The following is an 18,274-nucleotide window of genomic DNA, read 5'->3' as shown; positions in this document are numbered from 1 at the left end:
CTCTGTTTTTTATTGCCATTTTTAAATTAATGGAATTATACAGATTTTTAGTATTGTATTCTTATATAAATCCTTATATCAATTTGAAGCTACACTTCAAAATATGGAGAAGAAGAGGTGGTTCTTTCCAGTGTGCATGTACAATTAGCAACCACTTATTCAGCACCCTAACAAGGTAAAAAATTATTAAATTCAAAAAATCCCCAGAGGGGTTTCTGCTGGTTACAAAAGGCCACCAGCTTGTTCTCATTATCTCTTGAAAGTTGAAGGTTTAACATATGTACGGTCCAGTGCAGTGGAAGGTCTTGACTGGATTTGAGCAGTGGAGACTTATTTATGGCTGTGAAATTTAATAAGCAGGGACTGTGTAATCCTCTTCCCAGCGCAAGCACTGGGGCTGGGGACCAACATGCACCACAAATGTACGACAACACACACAGTATATATGTAGAATTAGCCCCATGATCAGAGAAAGGGCAGAGCCCAATGTCCCTAACAGGGGGAGTAGAATACTTAGAATACATTCAGCTTGGCAGCACAAAAGCTGGCAGAGGGCAGAGAAACTTGTGTTGAGTGGGCCACGCTGAGAGAGACGGCACAGAGTGGACTGAAAAGAGAAAGAGAGATAGTATGCTGGTCTAATGGCTTGGGACTGAAGTATGGAGGTGTTCTACTAACAGATGCTGGTCCAGAAGGCTACTAACAAGATGAGTATATTTCACCACGTGGGTCCTCAGGGATTAGAGATGAGCGAGAGGTAAACAGATTAGTCCAGAAAAAGAGGAAGCATTTTTAACCTTGTCATTCCTCTCTCACCCTGAAGAGCATCTTTCACTCACCTACTCACACACTTTGACTGTATAGCCTCAACAGAGACAAACCACTACTACAACCTTCAGGGACCAAATCTGTACACAGGAACCAGCACCATCTTTGTGGAAACTCCTCAACCTAGTGCCCTTACACGGCCCCTTCCATGGAAGCCCGGACACGTAATCACTGGAACTGTCTCACCCTTGAATGTGAGACCAATCAATGTGGACAACTTTCTGTTCTTTCCAAATGAGTGACTTTATATCCAAAAGGACATAATCTACTGCAACATGCCATTGAAAACAGGATTACTTCTCATTCTGTTCTTGTTTACCTTCCAAGCCACCAGAATCAAAGGTAAGCCAGTGTTTGTGAGGGAGACAAATGGTGTTTTCTTGTTTCATTAATATGCTGTCTTGAAAAAGTCTACACCAAAGGCAGGACCTCTGGAATTTTAATATGTCTCAGAGCAATTTTTATTCTGATGCCTTATACAACAGAATCTTCTCCCCTCCGGTGATCCAAATGAGCATTTAAATATTTTAGGAGCCAATTTGTGAAGGCCATAAAAGAAACCCAAAGATGTTTTTTATGCAAAACAAAGACGTATGACAAAAAATGTATTTGATAAAAATTTGGTATGCACAAAAGAACCCTGCCCATTAGCGCTTAGACTTTGGTGTGTCGGAATGGAATAACGGGTTTGAGTATGTAGTGTCTCTAGTCTGGCTCCAGTGTTTAGAGGCTCCATTCATTAGAAGAGAGAAACAAAAGACATTCTGTTTGTGGCTGTGTGGAACGCTAATCTTTTCTGGCTTGTAGCTTTGCTGTGGGGCCTCGTTCATCAGAAGCACAGTTCAATTAGCATTGTTGTTCCTCATGTCTGCACATGTGCACAGGAAACCCATAGACTGCAGTAGACCAGATGATCAAATCTATCACTCTTGTTTATCAGTGGTGACAACTCAATCTAGCTTTTAGCAATTGTCTAATTATTCTTCTGATCATTTTTCTTAATCGCTTGTGTACAGATGTGATTAGATGTTTTCTGACCCAGAAACATATGAGATCACAGAGACCCTCATATCTCTGCGAGTGATCAGCTCACTGTATTCCATAACAAACACCTCAGTCAAGGTGTCTTTGTGTCTGATCAAATGAATTAGACTGCAGGCCCAATCTGATCTGACACCAAAGTGACAGTTTGACAGATTACAACAAAAGTACAATTGTGCACAAGAGAACAGCTGTAAATACATTTGCATGAATCTATATTAAAGGAATAGTTCACCCAAAAATGAAAATTCTGTCATAATTCACTCATCCTTGTGTCGTTCCAAACCTGTATGACTTTCTTTCTTGTGCAGAAAACAAAAGGAGATGTTTTAATGATATTTCGGTCCATCTTTTCAATACAATGACAGTGGCCTCACTTTTTCTTTGAGAACTCAGCGTGGTTGCTGTGTGCAATTTCCATTTCTGTTTTTTGATTTGTAACTAGTAGCACCTAATAACCATTATAAAAAAATATATTTTTCTAGAGCAAATAGTTTTCCTAAAAATTGATGGCAACATATGTGGACAGTGGGACTAAGTTGTGACATTTTAAATAATACCAAGCTATAGCAAGTCAGATTTTTTATCAAATTGTTTATTATGTTTCCAGGAGTGTTGGTTTATCATGTTTTTGAGACATTACAGACATTACATCAGAAATTAGCATAAAAGTAATGGCCAGCATCATCCAATCACTGCCAACCATGTTAAAGTAAAATTATACATTATAAATTCTGAATCAATGTACTGATTACCATTTTCCCATGTCTGGCAAATATTTTGAGTGGTCCAAACATCATCTGCAGCCTGAAACTGAACTTTTGATAGGAAGTTTGGATTAAATGCTCTTCGCTGCATAGAGAGCTATAGGATGCTCCCTTGCTACCTATTTTGTGAATGACTTAACCTCCAGTGTGCAGTCTGTCTGCACTGGTCTCAGAACAGTTTGAAATGCACCTTATTTTCATCCTAACTCCATATAAAGCCTCTGAAAGCAAAATTTTTCAGCTTTTGGATGAACCCATTGATTCTCAGTGTGATAATGCACAGTAAATAGAGGATTTCTAAGGAAAACATGCGCTAAAGTACACATTAGTGTACACTGTGTTCAGCAGCGTGGCGTTTCGAGATAAATCACTCAAATTTGAAAAATGGCATATTGGATGAAACTACAGACTCTAATCTTTTGGCTCAAACAGGTTTCAATGTAAAAACATACTTAGATTCATACCTGATGTAGTTTTGTTGACGTTTCTCCCAAAGACAAACTCCGCTGTGATCAGCACCATGTTGTTTTGTCACATGACTCCGTACATTGAAAGATTAACCTTTGCTGACAGCACAGAGTCTCCTGAACTGAGATCAGTCAGTTTAAATGAATTTAAATGATGCGTTGCTTACAGCGAAGCCAAAATACAACATCCACGCACATGTACACTGGGTCGCACGAGGTTAAAGCTAAAAAAAAAGCACCCAAAATTATCTTAAATTTAGAGTTGCAATCGTATGCCTTCAGATGAATTGAAATATGACACACGAGCCGCATGGACTACTTTTAAGTATTTTTTTCAGTGAAAAACTTGACATCTATTCCATGTTCATGAATGCTATGAGAGAAGCTTTTTCACAGTGACATGCATTGCAAAAACTTGCATTGTTTTTAAGCGCCAAACAACACAAGTTATTGTGTGAAGAAAGAAAGTCATAGCAGTTTGGAACGACATGAAGGTGAGTATATTATGACATAATCTTCATTTTTGGGTAAGCAATAGACCAAAATGACTTTTAAAGAGTTGATTTACATTAAAGTAAAGTTAAAATGGGGTCCAAAAGTAGTAGTAGTAGACCACTATAGTGAAAATGCTCTTTCTTGTATTTGTTTCTAATTTAAAGGGATAGTTCACCCAAAAATTAAAATTATTATTTTATCATTTACTCACCCTCATGCTTTCCCAGATGTGTATGACTTTCTTTCTTCTGCTGAACACAAACAAAGATTTTTAGAAGAATATTTCAGCTTTGTATGTCCAAACAATGCAAGTGAATGGTAGCCAGAACTTTGAAGGTTCAAACAGCACATAAAGGCACCATAAAAGTAATCCATAAGATCTGTGTTCAACAGAAGACAGAAAGTCATACACATCTGGGATGGCATGAGGGTGAGTACATGATGAGAGAATTTTCACTTTAATGCATTTTTTTACTATTACAAATTATATTGTCAGTATAACAATTAAATAAAAAGTTGAACTTTTACACAATTTACATGAATTTAAGAATTTCTAAGTAATATGTCCAAATGTTGCTTTAATGGCAGCATGCACTCAAAATGCCATGGACTACACAAGTTTTTGCAAAACTTGAGGATCAATGTTATCCCAGCATGATTTGAGAATTTCCCAAAGAGCATCTTGTGTGCTTCAAATAAAACTTTTGTATAAAGTTAAAATAATTAATGCAACAAATTTGCTGAAATGGATTAGTAATTTTGACAATGAAGAATTGTATAAATATTGTATAATATTTATAAATTATTTCACATAATAACAGTTCTTTGCTATGATTTTTTTTTAATCTTAAAAAGATCTCAGATTTTCAATGTTGTTTCTGACTTTTTGACCCCAATGTATGGATAAAGACCGGTTATGTTGGTATCAAATAAATGACCAGTTTAAATGAACATCCACGCTGGTCCATGCAGGTTTGGCGCTGGCTGGCAGCATAGCAGTGTTGTTCACTACCTAAAACTAGCTAATAAGCCTGGTTGACCGAAGGGCATTTTGCTGGTTAAGCTGGTAATGAAACCTGGTGCAAACACCAGCATCCGAAGCACAACATATGCTGATGACCAGCAATGCTCGTCATTTATCAGGAAATATCTGATTTAGAAATGTAATTTACTTAATTATGTACGCTGCAATTCTTTTGGCCCAAACACATTGTTGTCATTAAATAACAGTAGCCTGCTAGAGAGCTAATTGCAACTTTGAAGTGATTTTGTACAGCAAGATTACTAATTTGGCTTTAAAAGTTACAAACTCAGCATTAAAGACGAAGTGTGTAGCTTAGGTAACTGCACTTGTATCGCTAATGCTAATTTATATATATATATATATATATATATATATATATATATATATATATATATATATATATAACTAAGTTTATGATAATCTGTGTTTGGTGAACAGAGGTCCAGTAAAGTCTGCAGGAGCCCCTTGCTGAGCACGGCTTAATGTCCTAAGAAGCTCTCTGAAGTTTATCAGCTGCTCACACAATGCTCCATTTTCAAAACATTCAGCCTGTTTCACTGGAGGCTTTGTGCTCACTACACTAATTTCTATTTTATTTTCTAAACACTAATTTCTTTGCATAACATCTTGGCACAACCTTACTTTGATTTGAAGTGGAGAGAAAAGAAATGGTTATGAGCTAAAATATTACTAATGTTCCAATAGCTGTTGAGGAGGCTGAGACTTGGAGGGGGTCAGCTGCATCATACTTAAATAAGGGGAAAGTAGGTTTTCAATGAAACTTCTAAAACATTATTTCTATCTTTGATAATTAAGTTACACAAAAAAATAAAGAAAAATGCTGTTGCAGAAATCACAAATTCACATGTCTACATTTGGTCAGTCCAATCAAGTTGTATGATTCGCAGATTATTTACTTAAAAGACCCCATGAAATGGTAGTTTTTTATTGCAGTTTTTCTTTAATTTGCTGACATATTTCCTAATGAATAAGTATGTTTTGGTGGGACATATTGAAGGGCACATCACCCCCGATGGGCACAGGGGGACATTCTCATTATAGAGTATTTGACTGGACAAAAATCTGTGTTGTGCAAAATGAATCATCAATATTGTAGTCCATTTTCCCTAGTGATACACTGATGTATCGGCCAATCATCGGTATCGGCCAATAAAAAAAGCAATTATCTGTGCTTTTGAACATCAGATGATTAATCAGCCGATGATCAGGGCTGACTTGGTGCACAAAACACGATGACGGTAACAATCAACATATAATTCTTTTGATAATGACTGGGTAATTTTGAATAAAAAATGAACTTCAGACCTCACAAAACAAGAAGTTCCCCAATGTAACAACAAAATCAACAATAAAAGTGGTGTAAATAAACTTGAAAACAGTGAAACCCCGCAAGCCACATGCGTACTGAGAACACCAGCTTCGGAAAGTTAAGTAAAATTTACTTCATATACCTGTAAAAACTGACTCAAATTAGCAAATAAATATGACATGGTTTTTATTTTAGGATTGGTACTGTCCATGATTATGCATTGTAAATATAACAAACAATCATAAATAATATTTACTTATAAGCTAGCTAGAGCATTCATTTTTACTTGTTTGAATTGAGTACAATTGTAAAATTTACTTAAAGTTTTCAAGTTCACACTTAAACTAACTTATTCAGTGCAGAAAGTACTTAATCTTTTCTGCTAGATTTACTTCACACAAAATAATTATTTTCAGCATACAACTTGTGTTGTGTGTGAAAGAAAATATTTCTGTGTGGAATTACTTTAATTTAGGTGACAATGTTAGCAGAGTTGCAATTTGTAAGTTTGGCACTGCTATAATTTCACAAGGTGGAACTAATGTTAAAACTTTTAAAACAACTAATTTGATTACCTTAAAGCTTGACACAGCAAGGAATAAGAAGTGTTTGTTAAAGCTAAAGCAGAGGCTGCTTCTGCTAAAAAGAGTTAAGAACATTCAAAAAAATAAACAATCTTAACAATTTCACTTGAGCCTTTACAGGAGGCTGTTCAGAATTCAGTTAATGTGAGTTAAGAATGTTAATGTGAGTAAATAATATGCTTTTGTTTCAGTGTTTTGTTTATAACTAAGACCAGTTACTCTGAAACATAAAAAACAAAACATGTAGAGACATAAAAACTAAAAGTTTTTAATAAAATTTCTTTAAAAGTTGTGAAATTAATGAATAGTACTTTGAAATAAGGGTAGCATAAAAAAACACAGAACCACCAAACTATCAGTATCAGCACACAAATTTTGTATCAGTGCATCCCTAGTTTTCCCAGAAGAGAAAATAATAATATAGGTTGGGACTCAAACTTAGGTTCATCTACATGCCCTATCAAAATAAATAAATATATAAAATAGATGCATGACATCTCTGGAGAGATCAAGTAATCTGTCTTTTGTTTATAGATCTGTGAGGGTAATGTTGGAAATGAAAGCAGCAAAGAGGAAATTATAATGATTATGTTATAACTACTGGAAAGACAAGCTATTAAACGAAACAAATCTATTTTCATAATACATAAAAACATGCAAATGTATTTTGATCCAAACTATTAACTGTACGATTGTTTGATGCTTCATTTACTGAAGTAGTTATTTAAATGCATTATTGTCTTTTGGCAGTGCAGATGATGCACATGAAGTTAATGAAGGGAATGTTCAAGTTCCAGCCTGGATTTTGGTCTGTAAATAGGCTGGTTTCAGTAAAACATCAGGTGTAAATCTATCACCAACCTCAAACACTGGTTAACTCACCATCTATAACCAGCCATTAGGTAACAGTTTGTAAACCACTTTGTAATCTAGAATTATAAATAATCTTAGCATTCGTTAGTCTTAGGATCTTACTTTGGTAAGAAAGAACATTCAATGAAAAATTAGAATTCTGGACAAAGCTACATTTATATCTCAAGCATGTACTTTTATTGTATGTCTCAGGAGAATTGTTTAAATGTTAAAATACTTTCTTCTATCCAAGTTTAATGTACAGAGGCAACTTTAACCAAGCCATTCGATGATTAATTTTCCCGAAGAGATTAAAAACTGTGTCTCTCTTTGTTTGAGACATTGGACATTTCAACAGCTGGTCAACCAGAAGTATGCACTTGGTTTTTTCTACCACTGCTACGCAGATGATACGCAGCTCTACCTGTCATTCCAGCCTGATGACCCCACTGTCTCAGCTCATATATCAGCCTGCCTCTTGGAGATCTCGGCCTGGATAAAGGAATGTCACCTTCAACTCAACCTGGCCAAGACAGAACTCCTCGTGATCCAAGCCAACCTGTCTGTTGACCATAACCTCATTATTCATCTTGGTTCAACTACACTAACATCAACCAGGACAGCTCGGAACCTGGGAGTGGTGATAGATGACCAGCTTAACTTCACTGCCAACATCTCATCAACCACGCGGTCTTGCAGGTTTGCACTTTACAACATCAGGAAAATCAGACCATCTCAAGACTGGACTACTGTAATGCCCTGTTGGCCAGTCTCCAAGCTAGCACAATTAAGCCACTGCAGATGGTCCAGAACGCAACAGCGTGTCTGGTCATCAATCAGCCAAAGAGGGCTCTTGTCACCCCACTCTTGATTTCACTCCAATGGCTGCCAGTTGCTGCCCACATCAAATTTAAGCTTTCACTCTGGCCTTCAGGACAGCCTGTGGAACAGCACCCTCTTACTTCAATTCCCTCCTCCAGGTCTACAGTATATCCCAACTCGCTCTCTGCGGTCAATGAATTAGCGGCACCTGGTGGTCCAGTCTCAAAGAGGCACAAAGTCAATTTCAGGATCATTGACTCTCTCTGGTCCTCTGTGGTGGTTCATCTGAGCTTCCAACCTCCACACGATCTGCTGAAACCATCTCAACATTCAAGAACAAGTTGAAAACACATTTGTCCACTTAACCAATCCACTGTCTCTTTCTTCTGCTCTAGCATCTACTCCAGGCACTGTGAGAACTTGGCAGAGCGATACTGCAGATATTGTTGACATTTGTTTGACAAATAGCTTATGCTCCTTATTTGTAAGTCACTTTGGATAAAACAGTCTGCTAAATGACTAAATGAAAATGTAACCAATGCTTGAGTTTTGGGCGAGACTATCTGTTCCCTATCTGTCACTCACTCGATGTTGTGTCGATGTAGTGACACTAGGGGTCACTCTTGGGAGCCCGAGACACCTCTGGTCTTTGAAAAAAGGCCAATGAAAATTGGCGAGTGGTATTTGCATACAATTCCCCTGGACATACGGATATAAAAGGAGCTGGTATGCAACCACTCATTCAGATTTTCTCTTCGGAGCCGAACGGTCGATGTTTACTGAGCTGACTGTTCATTCACCTCTGCTGGATCTGACGGCGCATTTCAGCGGCTTCTCCCTTGTCTGCACTGGTGCACTGCAGAGAATGCCCCTGGGCACTTCGGCAGAAAAAAAAGAGTATATTTCTCTAAAAGAGCAGCACACACGGAACGTCTTTTTAACTACGCATCTTTTTAAAGATGCCTTTCCGTTTGTGTGTTATTTCTGGTTGCGGTCGTTTCCTCTCAACTTTGGACGGTCATGACCACTGTCTTTCGTGTCTGGGCACGACCCACGCAGAGACAGCGCTCGTGGATGGATCATGTACTCACTGCGAGAACATGACCATGGCAACTTTGCGGTCGCGGCTTGCTTTTGTAAGAAAGCAAGCCACCCCAGCGGCTCCCCGCCTCGGTCCTTCTACCAACGGGTATGATGCCAGCGCGGCTAGCACTGGGGGCGATTTGGGGACCCCAATGGGACCACCTCCGCCGGGTATCCCCGCACGGACCTCCCATTCCCCAGCACGCTCATCTGCCCCAATCGGGCTTCCGGATGAGTCCGCCGGCTCATCTCACAGCGAGTTCGACCTCTTGTTCGGAGCCCGTGAAGCTGATGAGCTCTCGAGCGCAGCATCAGAGAGCAGGCTCATCCAGTCGGACGCAGAAGCCTCAGCTGGGCTCCCCCCCTCGGGGACGATTGCCCAGTCACAGGCTGATTTGGAAATGACGGACATGCTTTCCTGGGTGGCCACGAGCGTCGGGCCATTGTGGAACCCTCCGCTCTCCCCTGAACCCTAGCGGCTCGATGATTGGTTCCTGGGCTCGCGGCGCCGCTCAAAGCAGCCACACCCTGCTCCAGTCCCTTTCTTCCCGGAAGTGCACGGGGAGCTGACAAAATCGTGGGAAGCACCTTTTACTGTCCGGTCCCGATATTTCAGCTCCCCTGCCCTCACTACCCTCGATGGCGGGGCGGACAGGGGCTATTCGGCGATTCCCCCGGTGGATAAGGCGCTCGCGGTGCACCTATGCCCGCAGAGCGCCGCCACCTGGCGCGGATGCCCAAAGCTCCCGTCCAAGGCCTGCAGGTTCACGTCGTCCCTGACGGCCAAAGCCTACAGTGCCGCTGGACAAGCCGCCTCCACCCTGCACGCCATGGCTCTCCTGCAGGTCCACCAAGCCAAGGCGCAAATCCGCCCCAGATTTGATGCAGGAGCTGCGCTCGGTGACCGACCTCGCTCTCTGGGCGACGAAGGTCACGGCGCGGTCTCTTGGGCGGGCGATGTCCACCTTAGTGGTCCAGGGGCACTACCTTTGGCTCAACCTGGTCGAGATGGGTGAGGCCGACAAGGTACTGTTCTTTGCTGCCCCTATCTCCCAGGTTGGCCTATTCGGCGACACCGTCGAGGACTTTTCCCAGCAGTTCTCAATGGTGAAGCAACAGACAGAGGCTATCCGGCACATCCTGCCCCGGTGCGGCTCAAGATCCCGCACCCCGCCTGCTCGTCGCCAAGGGCGTCCCCCTGCGGTGACTTCACCGGCTCCGCAGCAGCCTGCCCCTTCGGCCCGGCCCCGGCGTGGAGCCCACCGCAGGAAGCAGACGCCACCCGTCTCACAGCCGGCCGCCAAGAACCCGCAGAAGGCTTCGAAGTGCCCCTGAGACGGGCGACCCAGTGACGATGAAACCCACTTTGGAGCTGGTAAACAGACCACTCCATAAACCCGGTGGAGGGCCGGGAGGAGAATCTTTTGTTGCTTTTTCATTTAATTACGCCGCATGCCCAAGTGGTTGAGGTACCCAACAGTTCAGCAAAAGAGTGGTTTCCTCATTCCCTGGGTCACATAACCGGTGTGCACGGCTGTCATCACGACCACCGTCCACCTTTTCATCCTTGCAGGGTTGGCGCACCAGCAGCAGTCTCCCCGCCCCTGCGCGCCCAGCTGTGGCACAAATCCGCCCCCGATGTGACAGTCTTCACGGGTCGAGAGGACAGGCCTCTTCCTCCCCCATCCCAGGCTGTTCCGGGGGTGGTCACAAGGAGCCAGGTAAGTGCTTCGATGTCCCTGGACTCAGCACAGCCACAACATGGTGTGGCACCTCGGGCTCTGCCCCGCTGCGAGGCCCCACCTGCCGGTACATCCGACGAGATTGTCGCTTTGGTCCCCCTCGCTCGGAGCTTGGATGCGTGGCTTGCGCTTTCCAATCCGTCGCGATGGCTGATCCGGACCGTCCGACTCCGCTATGCAATTCACTTCACCTCGCTGAAGGATGAAAACGCTGCTACCTTGCGCACGGAGATCACTACCCTCCTATGGAAGGATGCGATAGAACCTGTCCCTCCGGCCGAGATGAAGAAGGGGTTTTACAGCCCCTACTTCATTGTACCGAAAAAAGGTGGTAGGTTGAGGCCAATCTTGGACCTGCGAGTACTGAACCGGGCTTTACACAGACTCCCGTTCAAGATGCTGACGCAAAAACACATTCTGGCGAGCATCCGGCATCAAGATTGGTTCGCGGCGGTAGACTTGAAGGACGCGTACTTCCACGTCTCGATTCTAACTTGACACAGGCCCTTCCTGCGGTTTGAATTCGAGGGTCGGGCATATCAGTACAAGGTCCTCCCTTTCGGTCTGTCCTTGTCACCTTGCGTCTTCACGAAGGTCGCTGAGGCAGCTCTTGCCCCGTTAAGGGAGGTGGGCATTCGCATTCTCGATGATTGGTTAATCCTAGCTGACTCTCGGGATATGTTGTGTGCACACAGGGACCTGGTGCTCTCGCACCTCAGCCGACTAGGGCTTCGGGTCAACTGGGAAAAGAGTAAGCTCCTCCCGGTTCAGAGCATCTCTTTTCTCGGTTTGGAGTTGGTCTCGTTGACAGTGCGCCTCATGAACGAGCGTGCACAGTCGGTGCTGTCCTGTTTGAAGGCGTTCAAACAGAAAACAGCCGTTCCACTGAAACTCTTTCAGAGGCTCCAGGGGCATATGGCATCCTCAGCAGTGGCCATCCCACTCGGGTCGATGCATATGAGACCAGTTCAGCACTGGCTTCAGACTCGAGTCCCGAGATGGGCATGGCACCATGGGACACATCACGTGGTCATCACGCCGATCTGTCACCACCTCTTCAGCCCTTGGACCGACCTCGTGTTTCTACAGGCAGTTGTTCCCCTAGAGCAGGTCTCCAGGCACATCGTGGTCACTACAGATGCCTCGAAGACGGGCTGGGGCACTGTTTGCAACGGGCACGCAGCCGCCGGCTTATGGATGGGCCCGCAGCTGCATTGGCACATCAACTGCCTCGAGTTGCTGTCAATTCTGCTCACCCTGCGGAGGTTCTGGCTGTTGATCCAGGGCAAGTACGTGTTAGTTTGGACAGACAACACGGCAACGGTAGCATATGTCAACTGTCAAGGCGGTCTGCGCTCCCATTGTATGTCACAACTCGCCCGCCGTCTCCTCCTCTGGAGTCAGCAGCACCTCAAGTCGCTGCGAGCCACTCACATCCTGGGCGACCTCAACACTGCAGCAGACGTGCTGTCACAGCAGGTTACCCTCAGGGGAGAGTGGAGACTCCACCCTCAGGTGTTCCAGCTGATCTGGAGTCGATTCGGACAGGCACTGGTAGACCTGTTTGCCTCACAAGAATCCTCCCACTGCCCGCTCTGGTACGCCCTGACCGAGGCACCTCTCGGTATAGATGCGCTGGCACACAGCTGGCCCCCTGGACTGCGCAAATATGCGTTTCCCCCAGTGAGCCTATGTGCACAGACCCTGTGCAAGGTCAGGGAAGACGAGGAGCAGGTCATCCTGGTAGCACCCTACTGGCCCAACCAAACGTGGTTGTCATACCTCACACTCTTTGCGACAGCCCCCCCTGGCGAATTCCCCTGAGGAAGGACCTTCTTTCTCAGGGACGGGGCACTATCTGGCACCCACGACCAGACCTCTGGAATCTCCATGTCTGGCCCCTGGATGGGACGCGGAAGACCCACTGTGGCAGACGAGTTTTCGGAGAGACTCGCTGCCGGCCCAGTACACGTGCTAACTAAAGCCCTGTACTGGGGTAGGTGCTCCGCATGTGGCAGTTCCCCGTAGGTAACCCCATGCGATGTATATCTTCCGCTAATTCGTTTCCCTGTTGGCAAACTGCATCTTCCTTGTGCAGAGGCCCCTCTGCCCCAGTCTCCATGCTTGTAGTAACTCCTCCCCCATAGGGTAGGACCTACCATGGGACTTCTCCACGTGGCATACTTCCGACATAGCTCGGCAAAACCATGTGACATATTTCCACTTAAATACCTCCCCTCTCTGGGTGGGGTGTGGTCTCCGCAGTGTCCTCCCCTTGGGAGGGACAACCCCCGACTAGACCTGGTCAGCCCAGTCGGTTAATCCCCCTTTTTTGGGGGAGTGGAAAAAAAAAGGTGGATAAGAGGCCACGACTGGGCTAGCCTGTCTCAAAGGGCCGTTCGACACTCATAACAGTGTTGGGGGAGGTTACGTGTTGGCCTGGTGCGCTGGCTATGAGGCACACAGTGGTCTGCCCATCACACACCGCCAGTTCACGTAACACAGTTCAGCCAGTTGCGGCATTTTGTATAGGGACCCCTAGTGTCACTACATCGACACAACGTCGAGTGAGTGACAGATAGGGAATGTCCTGGTTACTTGCGTAACCTCCGTTCCCTGATGGAGGGAACGAGACGTTGTGTCCCTCCTACCACAATGCTGAACTACCCACTGAAATGGCCGGGACCTTGTCTCGGTTCCTCAGCATAAAAACTGAATGAGTGGTTGCATACCAGCTCCTTTTATACCCGTATGTCCAGGGGAGTGGTATGTAAATACCACTCGCCAATTTTCATTGGCCTTTTTTCAAAGAGCAGAGGTGTCTCGGGCTCCCAAGAGTGACCCCTAGTGTCACTACATTGACACAACTTCTCATTCCCTCCATCAGGGAACGGGGGTTACGCAAGTAACCAGGACGTTTTCCCACCAATGGGAGATGGGGTGGAGTGTTCTGGAAAACCTGTATTTATTTGTGCATTTCCATTTGGTAATGCTAGTGGTGCAGAAATTGCACACTTCAGCTTTAAAAGGATAGTTCACCCAAAAATGAAAATCAGTCATCATTTACTAACTCTCATGCCATTCCAGACCCGTATGACTTTATTTTTATTTTTGCACAACACAAAAGGAGGAATTTTGAAGGGTGTCATGTTCACTGATTTCAATACAGTGACAACTGATAGTGACTCACTTAAAAGCTTAAAAAAGTCTTCTCTCATGCACTCATGAACTTGCCAAGAAATAGATTTTAGTTTCATCACAGCCATGAACCAAGGTTTGCTATTTGCTAGATCACTATCAAGCTCCTTTGTATTGAAAAGAAGGACATTCATTAAATTTTCTCCTTTTGGGTTCTGCAGAAACAAGAATGTCAAATGGGTTTGAAACGACATGAAGGTGAATAAATGATGACAGAATTTGTCATTCTTGGGTGAACTATCCCTTTAAAACAGTTGCAACAGTCAACTCTTGAAGTCTTTTTTTATGTAATGATTATGTGATTTTCAGTCAAAGGCAATTAGACCACTACCATTGAGCACAGACCTTTACAGCTCTTATCTGGTGAATGCGCTTAACATCTGTCTGGATGGTGTTGTAACTGACTGCTTGACTTACAGAGCCTAATCCTGTTAAATGTTAATTCAGAAAAGTAATCCTAGACTTATTGGGTCTAAAATGGATTCTGACTGAGCACAATTACATGAAGTGTAATTATATGATTTCTTGTCTTACTGTCCACAGGTAAACTTAATCCTGTCCTAATCCAATCTTAAAACAATAAACACATACTGTTGTTTTGACCTTTGCAGAACTCAACGTTGACAACTTGATTTTCAGGATCAGAAATGTGAAGTACAGGCACTTCCTGGAGACTCCACGGCCCATCAAACCATTGACAGATGGCAGAGTCTTACTTTCTTTAGACAAGCATCGAGCGAAGAGATCGGCGCTTTTTAGTACAGGGGTGAAAGTGTGTCCTCAGGAGAGCATGGGAGAGGTCGTCACCAGCCATAAAGCCTACTACAAATTAAGAGGTAGGACAACATCTACCCTAAACAGCACCAGGGACTGAGCATTGAGCATTTGCCTACAACATAAATCATAATTAACTTTCCAGTCATTTGGAGCCTTCTGAGAGATGAAGAATCAAGCCAAGCCAAAAAAAGAAATGGCTGGAAACCAAGTGTAGATAAAGGTAGTTTATCAAGAAAGAAGGCTTGCCTGCTTCTTTAAGTTTTTTAGTAAGTATTTCTCTACTTTGAAGTTTCCATAGATCAAAGTAAATAAGGTATGGAAAGTCAAACCAAGTAAAGAACTCCCTTTGGACATTTTTATTTGTTTTAGTGCATTCACATTGTGTTTTTCACACTTTTTACTTAAACATTTTTGAAATTATTGTTTTCTTAACTATTACTAACTACCTAATTCCTAACTTTATATATGAACTGTAGATACATTTGAACTGGGCGTGGAATATGACGATGGACGCAGATAACTCTGTAAAATGTGGATTGTTCATCCAGAAATGAAAGGCCTGTCATAATTTACTCATGTGCATGTCGTACCAAACCCATACGACTTTCTTTCAAGGAACATGCAACATGATCACACGGTAATTGGCATGTTGTTTCTGAGATTTCCGGTACTCCAATCGGCCACATTATGCCGACTCATTGACAAGCGTGTTTACCTTCCTCAGTGGCGCAATCGGAAAGACATTGCATCAGCAGCGTAGGAGACCCAGATTCGGATTCCATGTTGAAACCAGGAAGTATTGGCGTTCGCATAGTTAGTGACGAGTGTGATTCGGAGGTTGCACTTCTCCCTCTAACATTACATTTTTATTCCACTGATGGTTAGGTTTAGGTTTGTGGTTTGTGTTGGGGGGTACAGTTTATAAAATATGCACTCCTCTTCACTGTATTTCAGCCTGCACAGATGAAAACAATTGTTTTACAATTCACATTTGGCGCCCCTCTGTGGACATTACAGTCGGAAAATGTAGCTCACACGTACCCATATGCCCAACAACACTTGCCCTACTTTGGGAACTAGGGACAGTGTTTCAAATTTCGATAAGCACATACCAATTTCAGCTGAAGAAAAGTCAACCTACTGTTTCCGATTTCACTGTAAGATCAGTCTGGAACACGAGGAGAACTTTTGAAGCATGTTGACACTGCTTGTTCCCCATACAATAAAAATGAATGGGGACTGAGGCATTCAGTCACTAATATTCTGCCAATCATCTCCGTTAATGTTTGGAACAATATGAGGGTGAGTAAACAATGACAGAATTTTCATTTTTGTGTGAACTATTCCTTTAAGTAGCTATTTCTACCTGACCTGACCCTTAAAAATGACTGTCTTTAGTACAACCTATTTATTCAGGTTGTTTATGTCATATTAAATAATATTTTAATAGCATTGGCTTGAATTAAACCAGTTAATTCAGTTGTTAGCACATGTAGCACATTTTTAGGTTACCTGACAGAACATTTTTACAGTGCTGCAAATAGCACAAGATATCATTTCTGATACAGACAATCTAAAGGTGGGGCATATGTAACTGTCAGAGATGCAGTTAGGTCTTAATTAATGTCCATAATAACTGTGTTGGCATAATGAGAAGGCAAGATGCTAAATACTTCTCAGTATGGTTACAACGTTATCAGCAGTGCTGATAATGAACTTTAAGTGTCCTGACATTTTTATGAACTGGGTCTGGGCTGTGCAGTTTGTCCTCTCTGTGCTTAATCACAGATTTTTAGTTTAATAGCACAATTGTTGGAAGGGGTAGTAATATTCTGTAAATAATTCTCATGATATTTAACAGTTTGTCAAGAAGCTGTGTGGGAGGCCTTCCGGATCTTTCTTGACAGAGTTCCTGACACCATGGAGTACCAGCAGTGGGTGTACACTTGCCAGAGAGACTCACTTTGCATGGATGATTTGGCCCGAAATTTTAGTAGCACACAGGAGCATCTTGCCATGGTAGCCAGTGTGAGTAGTTGCTTGTGTTCATTACCATGCTGTCAATTTGGCCTGCCAATAGAACTTTTCAGTCATGATGTCAGTTTGTAGGCCAAAAGGAAAGGCTAATTCGCAGTGGGAATTTCTAAGGTTTTATTTTTTGTGTTTTTTTATTATTATTATTTATGACTAAATTAAAGGAATAGTTTGCCCACTTACATGCAGAGGTAGGTAGAGTACCCAAAATCTTTACTCAAGTAAAAGTAGTTATGTACAAAAACTACTCGAGTAAGTGTAAGAAAGTATCCAATTAAAAGAATACTCAAGTAGCGAGTAACTAGTTACTTCCACATCAAACATAATGGATGATTACACCCCAATATTCCATTACATAATACACATTTAACATGTATTAGAGAATAATAATAATTATAATACTACTACTAATAATAATAATTATTATTATTATTAATAGAAATTGTCATCATATACCCTCATGTTGTTTCAAATCATATGACTTTCTTTACTGCAACACAATTAAAGAGATGTCAGACAGAATGTTAGCCTTATTGTCCCCATTTACTGTCACTGCATGTTTTTTTTTTTTGTTTTGTTTGTTTTATATATTTTAAAAGGGAATGGTGACTGAGACTGTCTGTTTCTAACATTATGTCTAATATCTTTTTTTGGGTTCCACAAAATACAGAAAGTCCCAAGTTTGGAACAACATGAGAATGGGAAATTATGACAGAACATTCATTTATGGGTGATTTATCACATTAAGTGATAAAATCTGTCAATTAAAAGTGAAGTTAGGAAACCAGTTTCTAGTAATTGTTATGGTGAAAAATGTGAACAATGTCCCACAGGCCCAATTATATATAATGCTGACTAAAACGAAACAAGAGCATGCTTTATTAACGCCTACTGTCACAATTTCAAAAGTCCTGTTGCTTTTTAAAGTCCTGTATGGATTCTTAGATCAATGTAGTTACAGTATTTCCAGTGTCGAAAGAATTTAGATCATTAGTTCTGTACACTAAGTGTAAACTGCAACTTATCTCTGTATTTGGAAGTGTATTTGGGCTTATTTAAAGGAATAGTTCACCAAAAATGAAGATTTGCTGATAATTTACTCACCCTCAGGCCGTCCAAGATGTATCTGAGTTTCTTTCTTCATCAAAACAGAATTTAAGACTTTAGGATTTCATTTCAGGCCGCCGCCTCTAAACAATGCAAGTGAATGTACTCCATTTTTTGACAGTC

The 18,274-nt window shown here is 42.5% G+C and overlaps 2 protein-coding genes across 3 annotated transcripts in view; one reads left to right on the top strand and one right to left on the bottom strand.

Annotated features, from left to right (window-relative positions):
• colec11 (collectin sub-family member 11) overlaps positions 1–18,274 on the bottom strand; it is a 284,310-nt gene that overhangs the window by 99,491 nt on the left and 166,545 nt on the right. The gene's annotated exons all lie outside the window — the stretch shown is intronic.
• LOC127455034 (interphotoreceptor matrix proteoglycan 1-like) overlaps positions 919–18,274 on the top strand; it is a 61,967-nt gene continuing 44,611 nt past the window's right edge. Inside the window, exons 1-3 of one of the 2 annotated variants that reach the window (XM_051722583.1) lie at positions 919–1,170; positions 14,845–15,069; positions 16,872–17,038. In XM_051722583.1, the coding sequence (XP_051578543.1) occupies positions 1,104–1,170; positions 14,845–15,069; positions 16,872–17,038 (459 nt within the window). In that variant the 5' untranslated portion in view covers positions 919–1,103. Of the gene's footprint in view, positions 1,171–14,844; positions 15,070–16,871; positions 17,039–18,274 lie in introns of those variants that run through there. The other variant, XM_051722582.1, reaches the window with a different exon arrangement.

The sequence above is a fragment of the Myxocyprinus asiaticus genome, chromosome 17, assembly GCF_019703515.2.
Source record: "Myxocyprinus asiaticus isolate MX2 ecotype Aquarium Trade chromosome 17, UBuf_Myxa_2, whole genome shotgun sequence".
NCBI classification, from domain to species: domain Eukaryota; kingdom Metazoa; phylum Chordata; class Actinopteri; order Cypriniformes; family Catostomidae; genus Myxocyprinus; species Myxocyprinus asiaticus.
Note: the sequence above shows the minus strand (reverse complement) of the source record. Positions and strands in the feature narration are given on the sequence as shown.